The sequence below is a fragment of the Peromyscus leucopus genome, chromosome 3, assembly GCF_004664715.2.
Source record: "Peromyscus leucopus breed LL Stock chromosome 3, UCI_PerLeu_2.1, whole genome shotgun sequence".
Taxonomy (NCBI): Eukaryota; Metazoa; Chordata; class Mammalia; order Rodentia; family Cricetidae; genus Peromyscus; species Peromyscus leucopus.
The window spans coordinates 42528188-42555149 of NC_051065.1; the positions used below are offsets into that span (position 1 = coordinate 42528188).

Sequence of the window (26962 nt, forward strand, 5' to 3'; positions counted from 1 at the left end):
CAACATCCAGAAGTTAATGGAGTTGCCAGGTTCCCAGGACTACTGGTAAATGGATCTACTCAGAGCACTAAGGACACTCATTTTTAAATATTTATGAGGCACCAAAGTTCCAAACCTGTAACACTATGTAGAGTTCTTTGTTCCCTGGAGGCTGGTAGAGTGATGTGTCTTAGCCCCAGCACCAGACTACAGAAGTATCAGGGCCATAGAGGAATGCTGGGGCAGCTTGCATGACAATCTCACTGATAGTCCATGTTCATCTAAAGTCTGATGTCATTTAGGATATGGTTTTTATACCAACCCCATGCTCAGAGAGACTCACTGCCTGCAAGTGTCAGGAATTTCAGCTTAAGTAACTCTAATGCACTGTCATAGTACTGTATCCTTTTGAGATGCTGGCTGTAAAGAAAATCATACAAAATCATTGGGTATTTAAAGCATCTTATTATACAATAGTTACTGAATTTTAAATTTGAAAATGTCTTAGAAAATGAGAATAAGATAAAATAAATGGAAACAATTTCTGGTAGAAATCTACAGAAAACATGCAACCAGTAAATATACACATACCCATACACATTATATACATACATATTTATGTATGTATTATTACCACACATATGTATATGTACATAGCACATATTCATAGACATGTGCGCACACACAGAATGCACAACTTGTCCAGTTGTGTTTGGTCATTGATAAGGTGACAATTGGTATGTTCTAAGAAAAAAAAGTTTGAGAAGAACATGTGTCTTCTTACACAGGAAACAAATTTCCATTTAGACTATCTATTATTTGGGATCCTGTGTGTGTGTGTGTGTGTGTGTGTGTGTGTGTGTGTGTGTGTGTGTTATGAATACACATTTGTGGTCATATTTTGTATATATGTATATATTTACATTTTTATTATGTAGATGTGTTTGACCAACAACACCAGGATAATTAGCATGATACTAAGTATTTCCTTTGGTTCAAAAAGCTTTTTACCCTCATTTGCATTAATGCTTTGAGTCATGTTGAGTACTGAACTATTTTTCCCCAAATTTAGTGCTTTTTTTTTCATTCCTCTTTAAGATACACAGAAGGCAAATGTGATACATTTCTCTGAAAAAGCATGTCTATTGAGTTATTAGATAGTGAAGGCCCTTGGGACATTTCACCCACAAATTAGCACAGGACACAGAGGCTAGCGCATAGGAGGATCTCTGTACATGGACATGCTCTCCTTCTTCCCCTTTCTCCAGACCACATGTTATTCCCATGTTTAGTTTTAGTCACCCTTCTTCTCTACAGACATTTATATCTTTCAGAAGTGGTTAATAAAAATAGAAAAGAAAATAGAAACTAAAAATAATCTGTCTAAACTGGGCCTTGTGCTTCACCCCAGCAACATCAACAAGCAATGGGGAGACTGACACAAGAGGATGGCTAGGCTGAGGTCAGCCTGACCTACACAGAAAGATGCTGCCTCAAACACAGAAAACAAGCAAGGTGAACAAGCAATGTATATATGTATGTATAATCTCCCTAGTACTTGTACTCTTGTGTTATTCTCTCTCTCTCTCTCTCTCTCTCTCTCTCTCTCTCTCTCTCTCTCTCTCTCTCTCTCTCTCTCACACACACACCACACACCACCACCACCACCACCACCACTACCAGCACCACCAGCACCCTCATTGCTTTTTCAAAGCATACTACATAATCACAGCTTACATTCTGTTAACTATAATATTTATGAGAGTAAAATCAATATCTCTTTTAATGCCCCTGGTCCTGGTCCATTGTTTTCTCTGCACGTGATTGAACTTGATGGATACTTGTTAAAGAGATGAACTTTTGCCCCAGTGCCATGTCGATGTGACTCTCTGCACTAAGTCCTGCTTCAGCTTTTGCTGTAGAGGTACTGCTGTGGAATTCTGTCCTCGAAAGTATAATCCCAGGGCTCAGGAGGCAGAAGTAGTTGAACACTTGGGACTTGCTGGCCAGGCAACCTATCCTGCTTAGTGTGTTGCAGACTACCAGAAACCCTGTCTCAGAAAGCAAGGTGGATGGTGCAGGAAGAATGATACCTAAGGCTATTTTCTGGTCTCCACACAACAGTCATGACTTTCAACCCTACAAATGTAAGCATGCACACATATAAGCATGCAATTTATTGTTTGTTAAGGAGAAATAAATATGATATGATACTGGATTAAACTATGTTTATTCAAGTGGTGAGACTATCTTAGTGATGTTTTTTGAAGTTCTTTTATTGTTTGTAAGTTTCACACATTTTTTTAATTAAAACTTATGTGAACAGATATTTTGCCTGTGTGCAAAAATTATGTGAACAGCTATTTTGCCTCTGTTCATGTTTGTGCACCACATGCATGCCTGATATCCATGGAAGTTGGAAGAGAGTGTCAGATCCCCTGGAACGGATCTTACAGACAGTTGTGGGCATCCATGTGGCTGCAGAGCATGAGACCAGGGTCCTCTAGAAGAGCAGCTAGCTCTCGTATCCATGTGTCTCTCTCTACAGCCCCAGTTTCACACACTTATGCAATGGAATCCACTTATGCAGTTGACCCCCACTTCCCATCTCTCATTCCTCTCCCTCTCCCGTCTTATCTACTACTTACTTTGCCCTCTTTGTTCTGTGTGCAGCCCACTGAATTTAATTATAATATCTTGTCTGAGCATGGGCAGAAGGTTATTTCCTTGAGCCAAGGTGACTTATCAGTGCTTATAAGACTGAAGAGAATGATACTCCCTTCTCCAACAAGTAATAATCCCCTAGTTGATTATCAGTACACTGACTCTTGGGCCCTTCACCCATCCATTACAAAAGGTCAAAGGACTCTTGTTCTCACCTGAGCCAGAGGGCGGGGAGATGTGCAAATGCTCTCTAAAACATGCTTTGATTCTTCCCTCCTTTCCTGTAAGATTTAATTGGCATTTTCCTGAAGAAATTGAATCCACTTCCTAGTCCCTGCTGAAGTAACCCTGAATATCGAATGTCATTGCTTGAGTTGCATCAGAGTTTTAGCTCTTATGCCCAGAGTCAGGTACCTTGAGTAATACCTCATTTATAAGACCTGGTTAACATACACTCTCAACACTTTGGCCTTAGGGAGCTTTGTGGTTTGGGGTATGCAAATGCAGTTTTTGGAGTTCACAGCCAGAGCCTCGTGATCGCTTTAGTGCTTCCCTGTTCTGGATATTTCCTGGTGTTTTGAATGTATGAAGGTGAAAAAAAAACCACCTACCTGACATATCCAATATTACTCTATAAATAATAATGTAAACAACTTGTAATAGAAATAGGAGGTCAGTTTACATTATCCCAAAGGAGATGCAAAACAAAACAAAATAAAGCAAACAAACAAAACCAAACATGCTATGTATTGTATGACTACTTTTCAGTGATCATATCATAAAATACAGGCTAAGGAAGCAATTCACTCTAGGATAGCTAAAAGAATGTCAGACGTGAAAGCAAATCTAGACAACATTTACTGCAAGCCCCTTTGAAAAGATAGATTCTCTGTCTGAGTATAGCACATTCCTTGTGAGTCAGTACAGAGCACAAGAGGGCACAGAATCTGAAACTCCTATTTGCCCATGACATAGTCTAAGGAATTCTCCACAAACAGAAGCCATTCATTTAGTAGCCTCTTTAGACTTGATTTGCCGGCAATATAGACCTTGCAAGATTTTCTAGAATAAGACCTAGTGATGACATTTTCTTCAATCTATCCCCCAAGCTCCTTCCCTGAAGATGTTACAAGACTTGTGGGGTGAGGGTGTCGTCATCTAGGAGTTCTGCCAAGGTCACTCCATGGAACAAACACAAGATTGGACATTTGGCAAAGACTGAAGGCTAAAAACCATAAGAAATAGTGCAAAGTGGACCCCGGGACAAGGGTCTCTTTCTGTTTCTGTAATCCTCTTGGACTGTAGACTTGGAAAGCAGAAAAGCAGTAGGCACACAGAGAGAGAAAGAACATGAAATTAACCAACTTTGTTAGGTGACTTAGAGACTGAGTTCATCATGCTCCAGGGACCCCTCACTACATCTGGCTTTCAGGAAACTGTGGCTTCTCCCTCAGCCTCAAAACTGTTGAACAAATGTACTTTGACTGTCAAGTAATTTTCTTGTTTGTTTTTCATTGTGTGTTTTCGTGTGTGTACACATTTGAACATATGCAGAGAACATAAGTTGAGGTCATATGCTCTCCTTGATTGCTTCCAACTTGACTTTTTGAGACAGTATGTCATTGAATCTGGAGCCCTGGATCTCATGGATTCTGCTAGATTGATATCCTAATCCCTCTGCCTCCCCAGAGATGGGGTTACAGGCAGATGTTGCTAAGCCCCGGTTTTTATGTGGGTGCTGGGAATCCAAGCCAGTGTCTGTATCCCTGTTTGGCAAGTACTTTACACACTGAGCAACTTCCCAGCCACATAGTTCAGCACATCAAGTGTATATTTTTGTAGCAACTTTGCGCATACAGTATAGAGGTTGGAGGGGAGCTAAAAATGACATAATTTCATTTTAATTTTTTTTAATTTCAAGAATGTTAATAAAAAAAGGAAGTAAGTACAAAGGAAACAACTATTGATTCCTGCAACCAATGTCATGGGGGTGGGGCAGCCCCAGGGAACAGAGTTTTTCCGTACATATGGATTGTTGACAGAGGGGTGTGTGTGTGTGTGTGTGTGTGTGTGTGTGTGTGTGTGATTACATCACATCTTTCCTGCCAATTCAGCCCACACTCATTGGATGATTTCTCATTCCTCATGGGTGCTCACGTTCCCTCTCAGTCATGTTCCTGTTATTGATTTGTTTTCCTCTATCTTATCCTATCAGATCTTTAATTTCCTTAGGACAACACCTATCTGCTAGGTTATGGGACAGATTCAAATTAAAATGCTAATATAGATTTTGATGATTGGGTTAAGATTAATATGTTTATTTGTGTTCTCTTATAAAGTACTTGGGTAGAAAAAAAAGTAATGTGTAGAAAACAGCCCAATAACAGTAAGTTATAATGCAGGGCATTAAGGAGCTTTTCAAATATGTTTATTATACCCTTTGAAACAATTTCAAACTCAGAGAAAAATAGCAAGAATTATTTAAGAAATACTAGTGAACTCTTCATTTTTTATTCTGATTCCCTGATTTTACTCTGTGTGATTTGGCTGTGCCCTCCCACTTCTTTCTCTCCCTCTCTCTTCTCCTCATTTCCCTTCTTCCTTCCCCATTCCCACATAGACATGCACCTATGCTTTCTTGAGCCACTTGAGAGGAAGTTGCATATGGAAATTCATTTAATGCTAAATACTTAACTGGACATTTCACAAGACAAGCACAAGAACACAGATAATTACATAGGCATCGATTTCAGGAAATGCAGGGCCCTGTCCTCACCAATGAAAGCCAGCACCTAATAAGACTAAGTATGTGCTTTGGAGAGCTCACACCTAATCAAAAACTGTGATTCCTTGTTAAGCGTTACATCATCAAAAAAGCAAAGACTGCAGCAAATGTTAATCAAGCACAAATCCTGTCCTCTCACCTTTTAGAAACATGTCAAAGTACTCGACACCAAGTATTGACCAGATAAGTACCCAGTGAATAAGATTTTTGTATCAGCAATGGTATTTGATTTTAGCAAACATCTCCTCTAAGTTGATCAAAGACCCCAATGAAACACTGGAAAACTTGGATTTGTCCGATGAGAACTAGCAAACACTCCAAGATCAAAGCATAGGCAAGCATTTTCTGAAAAGGAGTCCAGCAGCATGGAAATTATCCCAAGATTTTACACATGGGAATGCATGAAATTAAAAAGCTTTTGTTCAGAGATGGAGACTTTAAAAGAGATCTACAACTATTCAAAAGCCAGAGAATAAGTTACTGTGAGGATTCCAGCTCCAAATGATACATTTATAATACACACCCTATACCTAAGGCTCAGGGTAAATCTTGGACTATGGGGCAGAAAGCTTGAATGACACACAGGCTCATGATCTCTGTTACTAGATAGTGTCCCATATATATGGCAGGGAAAATGACCCATAAGGTCTCAGCATAATTACAATACCAATTGTCATGTCAGTGTCTCAGGTAAAATCCCTAGATGAAGAGCTAGAGGCATTCAATAGTCACTGACAGATGGAGGATCAGTGTCCTCCAAGGATGAGCTCCCATATAGTATATCTAATGACAAATAGCCACCCATGCTCACATGTACACATGAACAGAGCTAAATGGACCAGTAGGTTGTATATTCATGTGTGCATTATATATATACATACATAATGTGTGTGTATATTTAATATACATTCAAAGATATATATATATATATACATATGGATGTATGTTTATATGTATATATGTTTATGAAGTAAAAAAACTAGGAATTATGAGAGGAGGGAAGGAACTTAAGGAAGGAGGGATCGAGAGAAGTTATTGAATACATGTGGTACAGACACAGAAATGACTATCTGGGGAGAGAAAGGGAGCCAGTCAGAGCAAGGGAAGCAGGGGAGGGCAGCTGGGAATGAGGACAAATTGGAACAGCATATAATGATGCACATGTATGAAAATGCCATAATAAAATGCATTACTAACCTAAAAACGTAATAAAAAAGAAAAGAAAACTGCCAAATATTTAATCACATAAACCAAATCAGTTGAGAAATAGGGTTGGTTCCATGAAATATGCTCTATTTCACATGTGACTGTGGGGAGATTAATAAGAAGTACAAAGTTGATTGTGTATGTGTATAGACAAGCATGTATGTTGTACTTTAATGTCAATTTTCAGACTCCCAGAAATACAATATTTCTGAATAATGGTTTTTTGGCCTTTGGATTTAAACTTTAAGAAAAACACTCCCGACATTACTGCTTATTTTAAGTAAATATAAAGTAAAATTTTTTATAAGCATTCCAAGAATAAAGCTGTCATCTTTCAGATATTTAATCATACTCTGACCTTTCTAAATAAGTCATGCCAAAACCCATTGCATATGGTCACATATATCACCAGCACAAAGTCTTTGCACAGGGGCAGGGCATTTCCTTTATATATACATTTTTTTTTATTCTGATATCAAGCACTTGCTTGTGCCAGGCTGAATGTAAACAGCCTGAATAACCTTATGATAAATTCACAGTCTCTTTCTGTGGCTCTAGGCTATCATATACAACTCTATTTTCCAATTTGTATACTGTAGCGAAGCTGACAAACACACAAACAGGGCAAGCGCTGTGCACGGAATGAATAATCCTGCTTGCTAACTGCATAAGATGAACGATGGCTTCACTCGAGGCAACCCAGTTTTCATGTCTGAACTAGAAGGAATGTATCTCTTAACTTTTCCCAAGGAAACTGCAAGGGCTCACTAAGGAAACCTGCCATATTTAACAGGTACTATTATAACCCAGATGGCATCAGTGATCAAATATCAGATTTCAATACAAAAGGCTTTGGGAAGATTCTTTGCTCATAGGCATGTCTGGAATAAATGCTCTCAAGAATTGAGTTATTAATAGAAATTAATATCAAATAAGCATTTAAATAATGTGGATAGTGTCAGATTGCACTGTGTGTGGAGCAACATACTGGATGAAATTTGCAGCTTGGACGTTTTCTAAAGCCTACTATTTCACATAAGATGGTTGCATTTTGTTTTGTTTTGTTTATAATGTATCTTTAGTTCTTCTGTAGCCCATCGTAGAATATTTCCGAAATGTTTCCTTGAAGTTTTTTAAGTAATTGAAAGCAAAGACATATATAAGTAGTCAATAATAAATATTTCATGGTTTGACTCTGAATATTTCCTGAGCTAATGTGGGTTGATGCAAACTCTCCTCGGAAGGGGTTATCTTTAATTTGTAACGTAAATTTCATTTATTTTATTTGGACTGTTTGGTTTCTGTTGTCATTGTTTTGTCTTTTGAATTTTAAAGCAGTCTCTGTAGCAGGCCCAAGGTAGCTTTGAGTTTATAGTAAACCCCCCCACCCCAAATCTCAGGCTTCCAATTGCAGAGAATATAAGGCATGAGCCCCATGTCCTGCTGAGTGCTTCCTTATTTGACAGAATGTCTTTTTTTATCACATGCAATACTCGCAGCAGCCCATATATTTTTAACAATTAGGTATGTGTGGTTGAATTCTGTCACCTCTCAAGTTCATATGTCCAAATCTAACAAACTCAGCATTCTGTTGTATATATAAGTATGCAATTTGTGTGTGTGTGTGTGTGTGTGTGTGTGTGTGTATGCAATTTGAACATATAATTAGTAGATATGAAGTTGTACTGAGGTAGAACGTTGTCCTAATGCTAATCTAATACAACTCAGTCTTTTCAAAGAATTTCAAATGAAGACAAAAAAACACACATGGGTGAAAATTGATGTCAAGCAGTAGGGGAGAGGCAGAGGGCTACCTGTCAGGTGGAGACCATGAAATTGGTTGTTTCTTCCTGAACTTGGAACTAACAGTGTCAGGATCTTATCTCTAAAAAATGATAATAATCACTTTTATTTTTATGTGTGTGTGTGTGTGTAGTATGTCTGTCTGTCTGTCTCTATGAATGTGTCCTGGCCTGTGAAGGCCAGAAGTGGGTATTAGATCCTCTGTAACTTGAGTTACAGGTGCTTCTGGGGCACTTGTGGGAGCTAGGATCACAACTCAGGTCCTTTGGAAGAACAGCAAGGGCTCTTAACTGCTGAACCATCTCTCTAGCCTCCACTGACAAGATCTTGACCTCAAACTTCTGACCTCTCCAATACTGTGATAGTCTGTTTCTCTTGTATAAGTCATCCAATGTTTGGCAACCACAGCAAACTTCTTTATGGGTAAAGAGTGTTTTTAAATGGGAATGGTAACATTAATAGGATTTAATCCCTATGTCTTTTCTATACCTAGCACTAGGATCCTAAGAAAGTTCATGAGTCTTTTAATTTTCAAATTAAAATTGGAGACAATGAAATGTATGACCAAAAGCCATGGAAGCTTGGGTGATTTTGCATGGAAGATTCTGTAGGTAGAATATGCTCAGCAATCCTTTTCTCTCTTTAATACTTGAAAGGATAAGCCAAATCTTAGAGAACCAAGGACTGGAAAGAATGGTTGCCCATTCTTAGCCACACTGTCAGGCTGTGTCATTCAGAACTGTGACAGACTTGTACTAATCTCTTATGAATGGACAGCTTTGTACTGATCTCCTCAAAGGTCTTCATCCTGGGCTGGATATCAAAATCTCCTGGGAAGATTGTTTTAAAAACAACTAGATGAGATTCATTGCAGAGACTGAAATTTAAATGGGGTGGGATGCTGCCAGCCTCATTAGGAATTAAACATTTTTCTCCTGTGCTCTTAGGCACACCAAGGCTAAGAATCTCTGTCCTGGTCATTCTTTTTGAACTATTCTCACACATCAGATTATGAATTATCTGTCTAGAAATCAGCAATACCTCAGCTATGTTAATCTAATCTACACAGAGGCAAGAAGTTAGCCATTCAAAAAATCAACAAACACAGGCACTTTCTAAGAGTTTTTACTCATAGGGTTTGAAACAGAAGTTTCTAGCTCCCTCTGGGAATGAATGAATATCATCACTTCAAAATATGTGTTGTATTCTTTTATATGCTTATAATATAAGCATATATAAGCTTCTTATGGCAGATTTTTTTAAAGAGCTAAGACAAGTACTATATAGACATGGGTCACATGAGCCACTAAGATGTAGATATTTAAGTAAATGTTGCAAGGTTTGGGTTAAAAAGAGGAGCATGTGTGAGCTTGTATGTATATTACATGCCACAGTCTTGTGCATGGGAGATTTACTCAGACCAGAAAAATGGATTTGGTCATCTTTACTTGGATAATTCAACTGTTTTTTAACTTCTATGTCATCTCTTCTAAAAACATCCTTATCTTATATATGTGGTTTATTATAATTAAAATGGAACAGATATGTTGGACTTGATTTAAATATTCTACCCTGTATATATGTACTAAAATAGCACATTGTCCTAGCAATATGCAAAAAAAGTACACTTCTATACAGCTAATTGAAATAAATCTAATTAAAACAGAATTCTACTACTTTTCCATGACAATTCTTTGTGTGTTTGTTTGGTTGGTTTTTTTATGAGTCAGAGTCCTACTGTGTGCTGAGCTGGAATTTACAAGGTAGATTAGGCTGGCCTGGAATTCACAGAGAACTGGTGACCTCTGCCTCCTGACTGCTGGGATTAAGGGTGTGTGCCACCACATCTGGCTTACTTAATAACTCTTAACTGTAGCTCCTTGCACTGAGAACAGAGCTAGGAGAATTGTACACTCAAGCCCAGAGTGGTCTAGAGAGGGAGTTTCAGTTTCAGAAAGCAAACTACAAGTAGCAACAGCAACAAAAACAAACCAATAAGACCTTAGGCTTTGCTCTTGTTCCCAGAGTAAGGGCAAAACTTCTTAAATAATGCGTTTCATTTGGACAGAGAAGAACAGATGACAAGGACCACAGTGATGAGGACATTGGTGAGCAAAAGAGCCTTGGTTTCAAATCTCAGCCCCATCATGCTTGCGGTTTCCATGTAGGATATGTTTCTTTGATATGAAAACATGCTATGACATGATCTCTACAATAAACTCCATTGATGTTTCTGCCACCATCACCCAACTACATTGTTAATGCTCCATATCCTCCTGGGAAAGCACCCACCTCTAATCCTCTACATCTGCAGCCCTATGGTAGGGCTGAATAACAAATGAAATCGGCATATGCTTCTTGTTTTGAAGATTAAAGGAGATAGAGTTCAGGAAGCATTTAAATCCCCAGTAAATGTTGGTTGGCTGGTATTATTATTTGCTAATTGGCGCAGGTGTAATGTTGGGCATTGCTTTGATAAATCATAGGGGGATGTTTTCACTGATGTCACTGAAGCTGAATACTAATGCAATTAGAAACCACTTAAGTGAGAGTGGCAACAGACCTACTGGCAGGCTCGTTGAAATATGTCAGTAGAGTTCACGAGATCAGTACAGGTATTTATCTTAAATATTCTTTCCGTTGGAAAACAAGATATCTATGCTTCTTTGCTCTGGGCAGCTAAAAATCTCATTATGGTAGTGGAATTAGCCATTCAGACATCCTATCAACGAGCCATCTTCTGGCCCCAGTGATTATTGGTGATCATGTCACTACAGTCTATAATTAAGCTAGTTCAACTCCAGCAATCCAAATACATTTGCCAAGATGTTTCAACATGCCATTAATTCTTTTTAATTGTCAGAATGGACAAAATTAGTTATTTGGCAAGATTATGGCCACGAGTTAAATGCAGAGAATAGTCACCTCCACAGTGAAAGCAGGTACCTCCATGTGACCAGAGCACAGCAACCTGCATGCTCTACATAGTGGCCTGGGCTTTGTTTAAAGTTGATGTTATGATTTTTATTGCCCCTGAACGTGGACTATGCTATTCTCAAGGAGAAGCCTACCTCTTACTTTCTAGTGCTTCTTCTATCACAAGCTACAATCAATAACTGTTATTTAATTGTGGCACTATTTACCCACTATTAGAGTTTTATTAGGGAAGGGAAATGTAAGGATGAGGATAGGCCTACTGAAAATGAATAGTGCACAAGAGAGAGCAGGAAACAGGTGGAATCTGCTTTTATAGGTTACCAAGCAGCGCATGTGCATTTGGGCTTACATAGCTATGCCATACATGCGCATAGATTATGTGATCACGCTGTATGCAGATTACGTGACTACAAGGCTCACAGATTACTTAGGATGTAAGGCCCTGGGGTGACTAAGCATTTTTGCCTGACTGCTGGACAGTGCATGCACAGCCACGTAGCTAGGAAGTGGCTATGAATTATAACAATAACAGCAGCAACAAATTGGCAAATAATGACAGGAGAGGAAAATAGGAGGATAAGAAGGAATTATATTTACGTGCCATTGTCTCAACTTTTTTGTTTTGTTTTGTTTTGTTTTTCGAGACAGGGTTTCTCCGTGTAGTTTTGGTGCCTGTCTTGGATCTTGCTCTGTAGACCAGGCTGGCCTTAAACTCACAGAGATCTGCCTGCCTCTGCCTCCCGAGTGCTGGGATTAAAGGCATGTGCCACTGCCACCTGTCAACTTATTTTAGATGAATTAATTATTAAAAGAACTCCATAGGTAAGTAGTGTTAGGTTTCAAACTCAAGACAAACAGCTGACACTGGCAGCCAATTCACTGTTATAGGGTCCTCTTGGTTATCATACTCCTCCCCCAAGTGCCCCCTCCTACACACCTTAATCTCTCCAACCCAGGACTGGCCCAGGCTTTCCCTTACCAGCTTCTCTTATCCCTATTCAACCCAGCCATTTTGACTATACCAATCTCTTTGCTTCTTGGCTGCTACTCTTGGTTCCCACTCTCCTGATTTCCTGGCTTCTGGCTCTCCCTTCTTGCCTACCCTCTCCCCCACAGTCTGCCAGCCATATTTACTCTGGATTCTTCCAGGTGCCTCTGCTTATGCTCTCCCTCATATCTACAATAAACCTTCTCCCCCACCATACCATCATGTCTTCATTTTTTTTCCATTCAGGTAGTATGATATACTTTTTGAGTTAAGTCAACTAAGACCCATAGAGAGTTGGTCGGCATGATTGAATGCACACAGTATTTTGGATGTCTCTGGGATAGTTCCAGATCCCATCTATCTTGTTTTGTATACACTGTAGGTGCTTTCAATATTGTTTTCATCTAGTCAAAATTAGCAAGTGAGTATTTACAGTTAATGGGACTTCTTACAAAGCTAAAATAGGCAATCAGTATCATATAATATAACAGGGTCAGTATATTTGGATTTGAGGGTCAGAGGTGAATAACAACATGCTTTTTCAGTCTTGTCTCACTTTTCTGGAGAAAGAGAAACACCAAGTGAGTTGTAAGGCCTTAGATAGCTAGTGTGTGCTTCTTAGTGAATGCTGTGTAATAAGTGGTGGTGGAAACAGGGATGGAAACTCATGGCCTGGAAGAATGCACACCCACCCTCTGAAGTTCTTTAAAAGCTGGATCTTTATGTAACTTCACCATTATTGATTGAAAGGGTATAAGTCCAGATTTCATGCAGAAGTGAAGGTTTTATTTGCTTGTAAAAATCCAGGAAAGACATAGCTATTTATAAAGCCCCAGCCCCGTAGGTACCTAATTCAACAGAAGAGTCGCTGCTTGCGAAACCTTCCCTCTCCTCCTGTCTGCATGACGGTTCTTCTCCAGTTTAGTGAACACTGTTGAGTGCCTCACCTGGCCCTAACCCTCAGCCGCTCTAAAGGAGAATCCTTCTTTGCATGGTCAAAACAACGCTGGAAGCCTGTATCCGTTAGGACATTGTCAAGTTGCATGTGCCTAGCTTTACCACAGAATTCCCACTCATTTCACCCCTAGAAGATGATAATTACGTTTATTTTGTTAATCTTCACTCTTTAAAAGTGCCACTGCTCAGTAAGAGACAATGTGCCAATGTTCATTCTTTTTGCAAGATAAACAGGTTTGTATGTTGCACTGTGAATTTTAGTCCTACTTCTATCTTTTGGAGACATGGGGCCTGGTTCTAATTCTTCTTTCTCCTAGGAGCCTCTGAGATGCTGAAAGTGATGTACACCACCTTCAAGTGATAGTTGTTGCCTGCCAAACTGTAGATTTTAAGGGTCTCCTGTAGATCGCTGAGATTTTGCCTTCCTAACAGACACGGGTGTTGGTCGCTGCTGGTGCCTTGGCCACATTTAAGAAGCAGGCATTCATAGGCCCCTGTCTGTGCCTTTCTACTTCTGAGCTAAGAAAATACATTTTCCCCCATTTTTCCTCACTCTTCCCCTTTCTCCAGCCCATAAACTACTGCTCTCATCTGGATATTATTCAGTCTTCTTCTTATATATGAACATATGTATGTTATTCTTAACTGATTAAAAAAATAAATAGGAAATAAAATAGGAAATCGCTCACCCCTACCTTCATAAGCTAGGCCATACACCTCAAATTTACAACACCAGTACTTGGGAGGATGGCAAGTTTGAGGCCAGCATGAGTTACATAAAAAGACCCTGTATCAAAAATGAATGAACAAACAAACACCGAGAGAATCTCCCTAGTCTATGGATATCCTTATGCTACTCTCTCTCTCTTATCTATCTTTCTCACTCAATCTAACACTCACTTATAGACCTGGCTTGAACTCTTGCTTACCTTGAACTTTTCAATTAGCCCCCAGAGACATGAATGGATACTATGGACTGAAATGGTTTATCTCCTTCCTTGGAGTTCCAAAGTTAAGAATCGTGAATTGATCAAAATAACCATAACAGAAGCATCCTGGCTATATTTTCCTCGACATCTTAAAAAAAAAGCCAGGAACTAAACAAGCTGTCTAGACATGTTTTATATGGTGATGTATAGGACGCAGTGTAGCAATTTATTGGACTATGGTTTGAGTGACATATTAAACTCTTTTCCAGCTACATTTTGACTTATTATTCACTTCAGGCTGAAAAGCACAGCTCTAGCATAATCCACATGCCAACAACTACATAGAAGAATGTCATTGTAAAGCCAAACAGTTTATTTTCAACTTTCAAGGCCAGATCTAAGGTCATATACTAGATCAATGCTTTTGAATACTTCACAATTTTAATCTAAGGAAAAGAAAAAACTTGAATCCTTATTGTGTGATTCCCATATAAAACTAGGTATTTAAGAATATCTATGTTCTTGAAAAGAATCATTTTAAATACTTGTTTTCATTGTTTTTAGTTATGTGTATGTTGTGGGGGGAATGTGCACACAAATGCAGTTTCCCGTAGAAGTCAAGGGCATCGCATTCCCCTGAAGCTGGAGTGAAAGAAGAGTGTGAGCTTCCTGAAACAGGTCTTTGGAAATTAACACTGGTCCTCTGGAAAAGGAGAATACAGTATCACCTGCTGAGCTATCTCTCCAGGCCTGGGCATCTTTATCCCAGAACTTCTTAAGTAGCCAAATGCACTTCAAAAATTATAATTATAATTTCATATATCCTATTTACCTTGTAGGTGGAAATCTCACTAGACTATAAAGAATAATAACTTATTTATTTGAATGTCAATGAAAAGCAGTGTATGATTATGTCACTTTTCCTTGCTGAACAATGTATACCAAAAAATATTCAAATTCATAATGACATTGCTTCTATGTTTCAGATTTTTGAGGAAAAATTAGACACAGCCATATTTGTTCGAATGGAACTAGTACTATAAGGAAGAGATATTGGATGGTTTCAAACTAACATAAGAAGTAACCATGACCCCTTACTATGAGATGCTCACAATACAAGTATAAAAGAGAAGAGTGATCAAATCCACTATAGAGGCATTAACAGTGCTCATCAAAGGATCTGAATGCCCACTAGGCTTATTAAAATTCATGGAACTTTAAAAATATCAGCCAGTCAAAAAGAGGTGTAAATAGAAATATCTATTTCACAGAACCAAGGAGCTTGTTTTGAATTAATCTTGGAGTTCATTTTATCCTATATAAGTACTAAAGATTTTTACTTACTTATGTCAAACATCATTTTGGAAAATATTTAATGAGATAGTTATTACATGCTTTATTGCTCAATAAATGATACAATTCTTTCAAATATGCCTGCTTTGTCTTTCCCCCAAATACCTGATTTCACATTTGCATGTGAAAGTGAACAAGAGTAACCTCAGATCGCCATGAAGAAAACTGCTTTGGCAAGCAGTGCAGTTGGTGCTATTGTCTGATGAGGACAAATGGACAAGCCTGGAGAGGGGTTTTGCTTCCTTAGTGTCATATGCAGAAAGACTATTCTAAGCATACGACTGCAGTGTGGAACACAGGCATTTGTGTTGCGCATTTCTAATAAGAACAGATTTTTAAATGATTTGGAAAATTAGTGCAACCACTATGACAAATGGTTGAAGAGATAGGACAGAATCACCCACTCATTTTTAAACGCTGTCCCCTTACATGGCTCATTGCACACAAGGCCATCATTATGGTAACAAATAATCTGTTACAAGCACTACACTGACTTTTGGCTCAGAGCAAGGCCTCACAGCCCCGAGTCCCTGGCCAGAATTGCCGCGCGCCAGGCACTGATGTATTAAAGGACTCTCTTCCCTGTGTTCATTTGGAAAACATGTCAGAGATTCGCTTATGTTCTACCTCTTTTGTGAAGTCATGTTTCCGTCATTGGCAATATTGTCGGGTATTTTAAGTCATGCATGAGTGTCAACAGAGGTACTGTTTGAATGTGCAGAGGACAGAGGGGATCGAAGTATTTGAGGTGCTCATCACTGAAGACGTGATGGGTAAATTGCTTCTAGGCTGGGTAATACTTGAGTTTCTAAAGTATTGTATCTTGTTAAATTTGCTTACTTATATAATTGCATCCTTACTTATATAATTTAACATCCTGGTTGTTTCTCTAATTTTCAGATTAGGAATTTCAGCTCCAGGGGAACCTTGAAACTTTCTGTAATATGAAACAAATGAATGAGTCAAGATGCTTCATTCAGACCTTTGATACCACAGCTCAATTTTCACTTCCTAATCAACATGTTACAGTCTCATTGAAGATAGTAGCTTGAAGCCCAGTGGTGGTGATGAACACCTTTAACCCTGGTACTCAGGAGCCATTGATAGGTTGATCTCTGATCTCTGAGTTCGAGAGGCCAGTCTGATTTACAAACTGAGTTCCAGAACAGCCAGAGCTGTTACAAAAACAAAAACAAACAAACAAAAAAAAAAGTAGTTTGGAAACTTTCATTATCTAAATGTTAGTATCAATTATCTAAGTGTTAGTGTTAATCAAGAAATGAAGTTATTGATTTGACATTGCAAAAAGTAAAATTTTCCCTGCTGATATCTGTGTGTATTCCAAATGTTTGGGATGCTTCAAATTTGGTTGAAACTATGAAACTTAGTGAGTTAAGGTGGTGCTTTTTGTGCTAAAATTATATTTAAAAAAGTGACAAATGTTCAAGTTTTTAAAAGTCTTATTAATTAATATTCTATTTGATGTGTTAGATAATGGCAGCATATATATATATATATATATATATATATATATATATATATATATATATTTTCCCATACTCTTACTGAGACTCTAACTATGTAATTTCAATATGATAAGACATTTCTCCACAGTAGGAATCCCCAAGACATACAGTGGTAATTAATTTTGTCTAAAACCTGCTGACTATTATCAAAAGGGGTCAAAACTCTTTAAGAAATGATTAGAAATATATACTCATTTTCTTGTGTTCAAGGAAAAAATTCCTACAGAGAGAGAACATTGTGTCTACATTATAGAGGTAAATTTGAAACATATATCTTATGAAATATAAAATTATATATAATAAATAATACAAATAAAATAAATATATAATATAAAATTATTTTCCATTAATAAGTATTTTGTTATTTGTATTTCAAATATCTGCTTTGAAACCTGAGTAATTAAATTACTTAGGCAAACTTAAATGGTGGAATTCTTATTTAATGTAATGTTTAATGGACATCTAGTAAGAGACTATTACATATAATATTTCTTTTTCGCCTTCATAAATAGGAGACCCTGGAAAATTGAATAGAAGTGTGCAAATCTGAGTTCTAGAACTGTGTTATCGCAATGAGAGGGGCCATTTTTTGCCTATCTGAATGTTGTCATTTACATTGCAAAGGGGATACTGCATAGAAGGAAATGTCCTTGTCACTAAGGGACACAGGATTGCATTATGTTAAATAAATGAGAGGACTGGAAGATTTGGCTAGTTAGGTACATTTAGCAGCTTACATCTTTGCAGGTAAAATATTTGAATAGGCCATCTTAGGAATCTTTTCAAGAAACCATTTCAGACAAAGATTCATGACTTTAAAAATGTGTGAGATGCCAACATTTTTCATGTATGTAACTTGTTCCCTTTGTTTACTTGACACATATTAGTTGATAGCTGCTATCCTTTAATTTTCATTTTTGAAACAATTTCACACCTTGCCTAGTGACCACTCTTACCCCACCCCTACCTCACTACTGCTCCTGTTCACCCTATCCCCTCCCAGTGAATCCCTCTTCCATTCATGTCTATTATTATTGTTTTGTGAACCACCAAGATTAACCAGGACCTCTGTGTGACAATGGGTTATCTATTGGAGCCAGGGGAGCTCAGCACACGGATACTGATAGGACTGTTGTCATGAGGACTCAGTGCTGGTAACTGTGCTTGATTTCAGTTAATGCTTACAGTATGAAGTCTAGGGAATGACATTTTTTTTTTTAACACTTACTCCTTTTTCTGGCACCAATGATGGTAAAATCACTCAAAATTTTTACATGGACTTTGAAAAATATTGTATTAGCTGTATCACCTATTTCTTTAACTATTATAGAGGTAAATGGCACTTATATTTGTTAAAAATCATATTCAAAAGCTAGAATTAACTTTGCCCTCCATTCTCCTCAGGTAGTCAATCATAGGATGAGTAAGAAATGCTAGCTCAAAACCATATTAACTTTGAAACATTCTGATTACCCAAAAATGTCATCTTGTAGCATTCTGTCAACCAAAAGGCCTATCAACTTTGTCTAATTTATTTAAAAGTCCAACTTCCATAATATTAAGTAGAAATAAATTACAAATAAATTAATATTTAATTATCATCAATGCTAAACTTAAACCTAGATATAGTTTGCTGATATTGTAAGAGTTAAAATTCCATCACTTAATGTTGTTGAGGACGGATAGAAGCAAATTAATTTTCACTAGTCATCGTTCTTGATATTAGCAGGGATTCAAACATTTCTGCCATAGGTTATTATACTCATTATGTGACATGCTTACTAGCACTTAAATGTATTTCACAATATTTATATTGCACCTTAAACTTGTTGGTAATTTTACAATTTCATGATTAGCTCATATAAAATCTTCTAGAAATCATCACTTATTACTTATCACTCATCATTATGCTAATTTCAATGAGGAGCTTGAAAGGAAGAGATAAACCTAGTATCAGAATGGGAGAAGATCACAGAAGCACATGCTTTATCATCATCAGAAAAGGCTATGAACTCTTTGTATACACAGCCTGCCTTCTCCACATGAGCTCTTTTAAGAGTGTTTTCCCGGCACAACCATTTCGATTGTTTACATATATCACCAGAGGAATCCGAGTTATCTTGAACAATCTTACCTTTTCAACATATCTGCATCCAGTCATGTTGTAACTAACCCTAATTACTTCCTCCATCAAAGTAAATCAAGGTCTAATATAGCTACATTTACCTACCTCTTTTATTATTGTTATAAAGCATACGCAAGTACATTAGTACAACTTTTTTTTATTTTTTCTTCTGTCTATGTTTGAGAATCACCTTTCTACAACTTATACCTGAGGCTTTGGGTTACCCTCAGAATGTAACGAAAACTTTTCATCAAAGAGATATTTTCCCTCCAATGTGTTTCCCATACGTTACAATTTCCAATACATAGGCATTATTGATACATTACTATGGCCTGAGATGAGTTATTTCTGTAATCCTTCTTGGGGAGACATATTTATTATTATCTAGGGATCATGTGCTTATTTCACACTATGCTTGCCATCGTTGGCCACTCATGTAGTAATGGCTGCCTAATCTAGTAAATTCACAACTCTAGAAACTCACATGAACATTTGGCCTTTAAAAAAAGTACCTATTTCCAGTAAGTGAGCCCTGATAGGTTGAAAGTACCCATTTCTCTGTCTGATACCATGAGCCAATCCTCTCTCTTTTTCTTCTTTCTGTTTTATACCCGTTATTTCACTTGATTTTTTTTATTGTAGACTTAAAAAATATAGTTTAATAAACTAAAATAGCTCATGTATAGTTTAGCCATAAATAATTATTAAAATATGGTGACTATTTGGTTGAAAACATAACTTTATAACCAACTGAGATATTTTCAGAGTATGTGGATCAAATTTTATATTTTTTCACCATGGAACAACAAAAAGGGTATATAGATCTGTAATGATGGTTTGAAACACCATTCTTTAGTTGGGTTTTCTAAGGCCATGATCTTGATTTGGTTGATCCAGGTGTAACTTATGTCTTTATATATAAACAGTCCTTCAAGTGATTTGAATAATTTATCAAGACGGAGACCAACTGATCTAAGCACTGGCTGTGTATTGCAGTCTAAGAAAATGTTGCTTTAATGTACAAAACTGAATTAGTTAAGTAGCTGGCTAATTAGTAGCCTTCCAGTAGTTTTCACAGATAAATATTTGCAACTATGAACAGGTCAAGCGAGTCCTCTCCCACTTTCACATATTCTCCTTTCGGTTCTGCATCCTGGCATTTCTGACAGTGACTCACCCAGATATTCCCATCCTGATGATAAGGTTTCCAGTTTCTTCCTGTGTCACTGTAGAGCATCCGATACTGAGTCACCCAGTCGGAACTGCTATACCTTCCTTGGGTTGCAATGGCACTTATCTGCTTCCGGTTGCCGAAATCAACCTGAAGCCATTGATAGTGGTCACTGTCTGATGGAGACCATCCCCCAGCACCTGCAGTGGGCAGAGACAAAGGGGAAATGGATGTTTAAAATTGAACTCTTACAATTAAAGCTGGATTATTCTACATATCTTAATTGGCCTTTTCAGTCAGTGCTGTATTTCACAGATGTGTTATGAAGTGTCCTTTATTGATGCCATTGGGACTTCAACTAATATTCTTCCAGCTGGGTAACATTGATTCTTTAACCTCTTTATGGTGTAATTATGTGCTCATTTTCTCCTGAGCAAATGTCTTCATAATTCCTCAATTAGATCTTATTAGTACATGTCAAAGTCTAATTGACTGAGGGTTGATCAATTTACCATGAACTCTTCTGTTAAGACCATAAGGAAAAAAACTAAGTAGTTATGCTTTTGCTTTCCTTATGTGAGGTTTTACCATTTAGTAAATTGTAAATGAAACAAAACTCAATTATATAAAACTTTCAAATATGTTTTGCTTTAAGAAGTTCAGAGTCAAAGCCTGTAGATGCCCTGTTACTTAAAATAAATTATAATTATATACTAAAGCTCATGAGAGATGAGGTATGTTCAAAATGAGCCACTCTATATTAGTAAGGGATAATGTTACTTGATAGTAAAGCCAATGTTACCTGATAGCCAAAAGTTTATAAAATTATTTGAGGTACTAGACAAAATTAAATATCTTTGATAAAATATGATACTTGACCAGCAAATAGTTAGAAAAGATAATTTTAAAAAGTCAAATAGAGTTAATAGGGATTAAAAAGATTCAAATTCTAGTCATATTTGTGACTGCCCACAAATAAATGACAGAAACTATGGCAGAAGGCTTTGTGCTTAGAGATACTAAAGAGAATAATTGGTGGAAAAAAATTTAACAAAGTATCAAAGAAAAAGCATATCAAAATATATTCATCATTTTAAAAATAAATGATTTCAAAGGCTGGGAATATAATCTATTCTCTGAGGATTGCCAGAGGTGCAGTATGCTTTTAACTGTGTTTATTTACTTGGAACAAATATTGCTTTGAATGACAGTAGAACAATTTTCTAAGCAACTAAGAAAACTGGGCAAATATGCAATAACTATTTTGAGGACTGAAATCTGACCCATATAAGAGGATGGATAAGTGAGGTTAGCCATGCTAGTTTCCAGATTTGGGAATGATTCACTTCCCAGATCATGACATGGGAAGAAGATCCAAAGAGAGCAGAAGAGTGTCTCTGGGGCAGAGGCAGCACAGAGGATTTTTTTTCAGGGTTTCTCTGTGTAGCTTTGTGTCTTTCCTGCAACTGCTCTGTAGCCCAGGCTGGCCTTGAACTCACAGAGATCTGCCTGGCTCTGCCTCCCAAGTGCTGGGACTAAAGGTATGTGCCACCACCGCCTGGCTTAGGTAGGACAGATTTTGAAACTACTGAGGAAGCTGGAGACAGCAGGGTAGACTCCTATAAAGGAAGTGGTTTTGTAGAGAAAGACTACTGAAAATCCAAAATGGGCATTTATGAAGTCTGTGTGTCAGACCAAATGTATGTGTTCTGGTCAAGACTCCATATGATTAGACAAATGAGATTCTGAGGTGAATACCCAGATGTTGCACACATTGGAAGAATTTGATCACAGACTAGGTCATACTGACAGTTCTTGTTGAACAATACTAGTCATGCGGTAGCAATTCCAGAACGGCCACCCAGTAGAAGAAGGGATGGCATATTTTACTGCTGATGATGATGATGACAATGATGATGATGAAGACGACAGTGGTGGTGGTGGTGGTGGTAGTGCTGGTGATGGAATAAGGGCTAGTCATTATCCTTGAACAGGGGTTATTGAAAGTCAATTTGACACATAAACTCCTTTTTCAAGCATATCAACTCTAGGTCAAAGCAGGTCATAAAAATTCAACAACAGTCACATGTATAGTATTGTTTATTATACGTTCAAAACTCTAGGTCTTTGGAGTAGTAGGAAAATAGGACTCACAACCAGAGAAAAATCACTATGCAGAAATGAATTTCAAAATAACAGAAATGATGATAATTACCAGATGGAAACTTATCAGTGATTAAGAATTAGTCCTGTTGTTTTAAGGAAGACACACAGATATTAAAGAAACAAGTAGAAAATTTTCATGTAATAAAGAAACATTAAAGAGAATACAATGAGAACTTTAGGATTCATATAACTGAAATTTGATTACTGGTCTGCCTTCTTGGAAGATTTAACTGAACTGCACTTGGTATGGTAAACATCCTCAAAAGATCCTTGTGTTTGAGGCCTATGCCCTATCCTGTGCCACTAGTGGTTCTGATTGGTACTTTAAGTGATGGGAGAAACTGGAAGATAATTGGTCATTGGTGGTGTACTCTTGAGGATGATATTGGGACACAAGCCCCCCCCTTCTCTCTCAGCTTTGTCTGCCAGTTACCATAATATGAATAACATTTTTTTTTCATGAAATGAGCCACTGTAGATCTCAAATAACAAGGCCAACTAATAATGGACTGAGATCCTGAAAACTGTGATCCAATAAGGACTTTTATGGATTGATTGTTTCAGGGAGTTGTTATGATTATGACTAGCACAGACCAGAGAAAAATATCATCAAACTAGAACACACACATGCTTATATCCACTTGCAAACTGAAGCTCAGGGGCAGAAAACAAAAAGAGGCTTAAAGGATGACTATCTAGTATCCACTTGGGACAATGTATATGTGAGAAACAATGTTTGAAAGTCATAAGTGCAAATGACTGAGAGTTCATTGAATCCAAGCAGAATATAGACAAATAAAAACATACAAATGTCCTGTTCCAACACTGCTAGACAAGAATGTTAAAGATAAAATCTGCAATATCCTTAGAGGGCAGAAGCTTTTCATCAGAAATAATAGAGGAAAAAAAGCAATGGAACCAAGTACTGACCAGGGGAAACTGAAAAGTCTTCATGTGAACTTTCTATACTCACCAAAATTAGCCTTTAAAAATAAAAGTAATAGCAATTTTTATTTTAAAAGCTGGGGTAATTGATCACCTATCTGTTTATATTGCTTAAAAGATAAAATATAGAGCTTCAGATTTTTTTTTGCAATTAGAATATCTATGTACATGAATAAATAGACTAGGAATGGTTAGTGCATCACTAAATATTAAATATTTATGTTTAGAATTTCTTTAAAAGATAATTGAGTGTTTAAAACAGTAGCTTGAATTACAGCCTTTATAGTATAGGAAGAAGCATACTATGGGGCTATGATATCATCAAGCTGGAAGGCTAGACTCAGACAGCCCTAAATCCTTTACTTGACACATGGAGTGGATGGTAATTGATAGTGGCTAACTCTTGAGTCAGGTGCCTTGTCCATTGAAGGTTTAATAGTGAATATTTTAGGCTATGCAGGCTACGGCACTCCACCTAATGATTAGTCAATTCTATTGGAATATAATAATTTTTACATATTCTGTAAAGATATTGCGGTTATGTTTTAATAAAAATGAGTTTATACTGTGGGTTTTGACCAGTTATGGGTCTCCTTAGTGGTCTCCATCTAAATTTAAATTTAAAACACAATTAGAAATTATATATTATTTTAGGGAAATGGCTGATATGCCATCTAACCCCAAGTTGTCAGCTCTGCATTTATGTACATATGAGCAACACCAAATCCCATAGCAGGGCCTGTATATGTGTGCATGTGTGCTTGCTCACATGTGCCTCTGTGTGTGTGTGTGCGTGTGCATGTGCGTGTGCGTGTGTGTGTGTGTGTGTGTGTGTGTAATAATAGTAATTTTAAAAGAGTGGTCATAAGTTAGAAAAGGAGTGGAGAGCAGGGGAAGAGTTAGAGGGGAGGAAGAGAGCTAACAATCTGTAATACAATACTCTTGCATGAAAGGTTTCAAAAATGAATGGGTTAACAAATGTCTTTAATGTCCAGGATGGCACTAAGAGACATGTTGGTGTGCAAGGAGGAAGCCTTGTGAGGCCCCACCCCTAGACATAAAGCATCAGGCAACTAAGGATGCTGAGAGCAGGAGAAATTGTTTTCCTCAAGGAAGAGCCTCACACAAGTGGTCCTTCACTACTAAGTGGTCAGTCTGGAAAACATATTTACAAGTAATGTATAGACTGAGTAGTTGTACTTCTGTTTGTAATAACAAAGATTACAAGGCAGAGGGAATTACAGAGAGAGGGAGCAGGGGGTGGTGGATGGGAAGTATCAGAAAAGGGAAACGATATCATTTTATTTTAATTTTAAAATATGAAATCACTTTAATTTCAATAAAAATATAAATAAAAACATTTAAAATGTCTTTATAAAAAATAAACTAAAAGCTATAGTCTGTCAATCCTGGCTCAAGTTCAAAGTCTCAAAATTTATAATATGTACATTTCCCTGAATCTAATATGTCAAGATACTCAGAAAGCATGAATATGCATGGTGTGTGTTTACTGCTTATTACTAGCTATAGAATGTGTGTGTGTGTGTGTGTGTGTGTGTGTGTGTGTGTGTGAGAGAGAGAGAGAGAGAGAGAGAGAGAGAGAGAGATCTATCATAATTGCTTTTCAGTTCCTAGTCTCCTACCTTCAGACAGCATTTTACCAGAGTGATCTTTCCAAAGCACAGTGTAACTATAGCTCATTCATTTTCCTGTAATTGTCTCTACTCTTTCCAGAGTTTAGCTTCCTGCCATCATGCATAGGAGACACACTCAGAACACATCATCCACACCTCTGTATGTCCTCCCTCAACTTATTTAAGTATCAGAATGCTCACTTCACATGGTGTCTCATACAGTGACTGCTCCTAGGAGTGCTCCAGGCCTCCCCTTATGCCTGGGGAGCTCTCTTGCTTAGTTTCTGGGAACCCTGAAGCAGACAGAATTTTGGGGTAACTGCTCTTCAGGAACTTCTTGAAAGGAATAAAAGGGGAAAGTTCACAAGTTAATGTTCCTTCCTTAGACTGTTAGAATGGTGTGACAGTTCTTCCTGGGGCTGTCAAGGGATAGTACCTGCTCTGATGTATTGAAACTCTGATGTGAAGCTTGAGTCTCAGAGCTCTGCAGGATTGGTGATCAACTTCATTGAGATTGGGCCATGCTTGACATCTCTATTTTCTGTGTAATTCCTTTCTCTTCATTGGGTATTCATCTCCACTGTGTTCCTTAACTAGTAACTTTATACATGCCACTATTCATGCTGAAATCTGTACCCTTGGGAAGTCCAGTCTGCCAAAGCTCTATTTGATTGTGTCTCTGGTAGTCTGCTCATCACCAAATTGTTACTTGCTCTGCATTCATAACTTACATATTATCTATTTGCTGACTTTTTATCCTGGTTTAGTTCTTATGTTCCTTATGGCTGTGAATCATCTACCTGTTTCTAGAATTCTGGAAAATTAATTTGTGGAGGAGCCTTAGCTAAATTTTTAGAATGATAATGTGCTCAGTGACAAAGATAAGTACATTATCTTTTAGAGGCAAGATTTTGAGGGAGGATGTTATGTAGCCCATGTGGCCTCAAACTGGCTGTTAGCCTGAACTTATTCACCTTGCACTCATAATCTTGCTGGGACTACATCCCAAGTCTAGATTTACAGTCATGTGCCATCATATCCAGCTATGATTTTCTTATTAGCTACAGAGTTTCAAGCCTTGGAGAAAAGCATTGCTAATTGCCATGTGAAAGTCATATATAATATGTATATATATATATATATTTCCCCAAAGCAAGAGAATAATTTTGCCAATGAAATCAACAAGCAATTAATACAAAGAGCAGAGAGCTAGCAATATGTTCCATTGATTAACAAAAGTGTTTTTCCTGTGACTTGTTAATGAATACTCCAAAATATATTTTCTTTATTTAGCCATTTTTTGCTGCATTGTTTTTCAGTAAGTAGGCAATTAACACGCAGCTACTCAGTCCAATTTATTTCATTACTTTTAACAAGAAGGGATTTATTGTCAATTTTAAAGGATGCAAATATCTCAAGAAAGAAAAAGGTAAGTAAAACTTTTTTTCTTAGCAGAAGCAAATGTAGAAAGAACAGATGATTAACTCGAGGAAGGCAAAAGTCAGTTTCTCAAGGAACGTGGTGGGAAGATCAATATCAAGTTTCCCATTTTTCTTTGATCTATCAAGCATGTAATTTGGGGAAGTTGATTACTTTGTTTATTTGGCTTGTGAAACTCCTAACCTCTATTGATCCACAGATTAGGAATGATACATTTTAGATCACAAAAAGTCCCCAAAACAGCATGTAGAAGGGAAGAAGTGTCTGTTCTGCTGCACCCCCATCATCTCTTAATGACATCTTAACAGGCCAGACTGATCCCAGTGTATACTGATGGATTAAAGAATTAAAGAA

The 26962-nt window shown here is 37.4% G+C and overlaps 1 protein-coding gene across 1 annotated transcript in view; it reads right to left on the reverse strand.

Moving 5' to 3' along the window:
• Cntnap2 (contactin associated protein 2) overlaps nt 1-26962 on the reverse strand; it is a 2034995-nt gene that overhangs the window by 1388864 nt on the left and 619169 nt on the right. The window contains exon 3 of the mRNA XM_028876400.2: nt 20430-20623. Within this exon, the coding sequence (XP_028732233.1) occupies nt 20430-20623 (194 nt within the window). The remainder of the gene's footprint in view (nt 1-20429; nt 20624-26962) is intronic.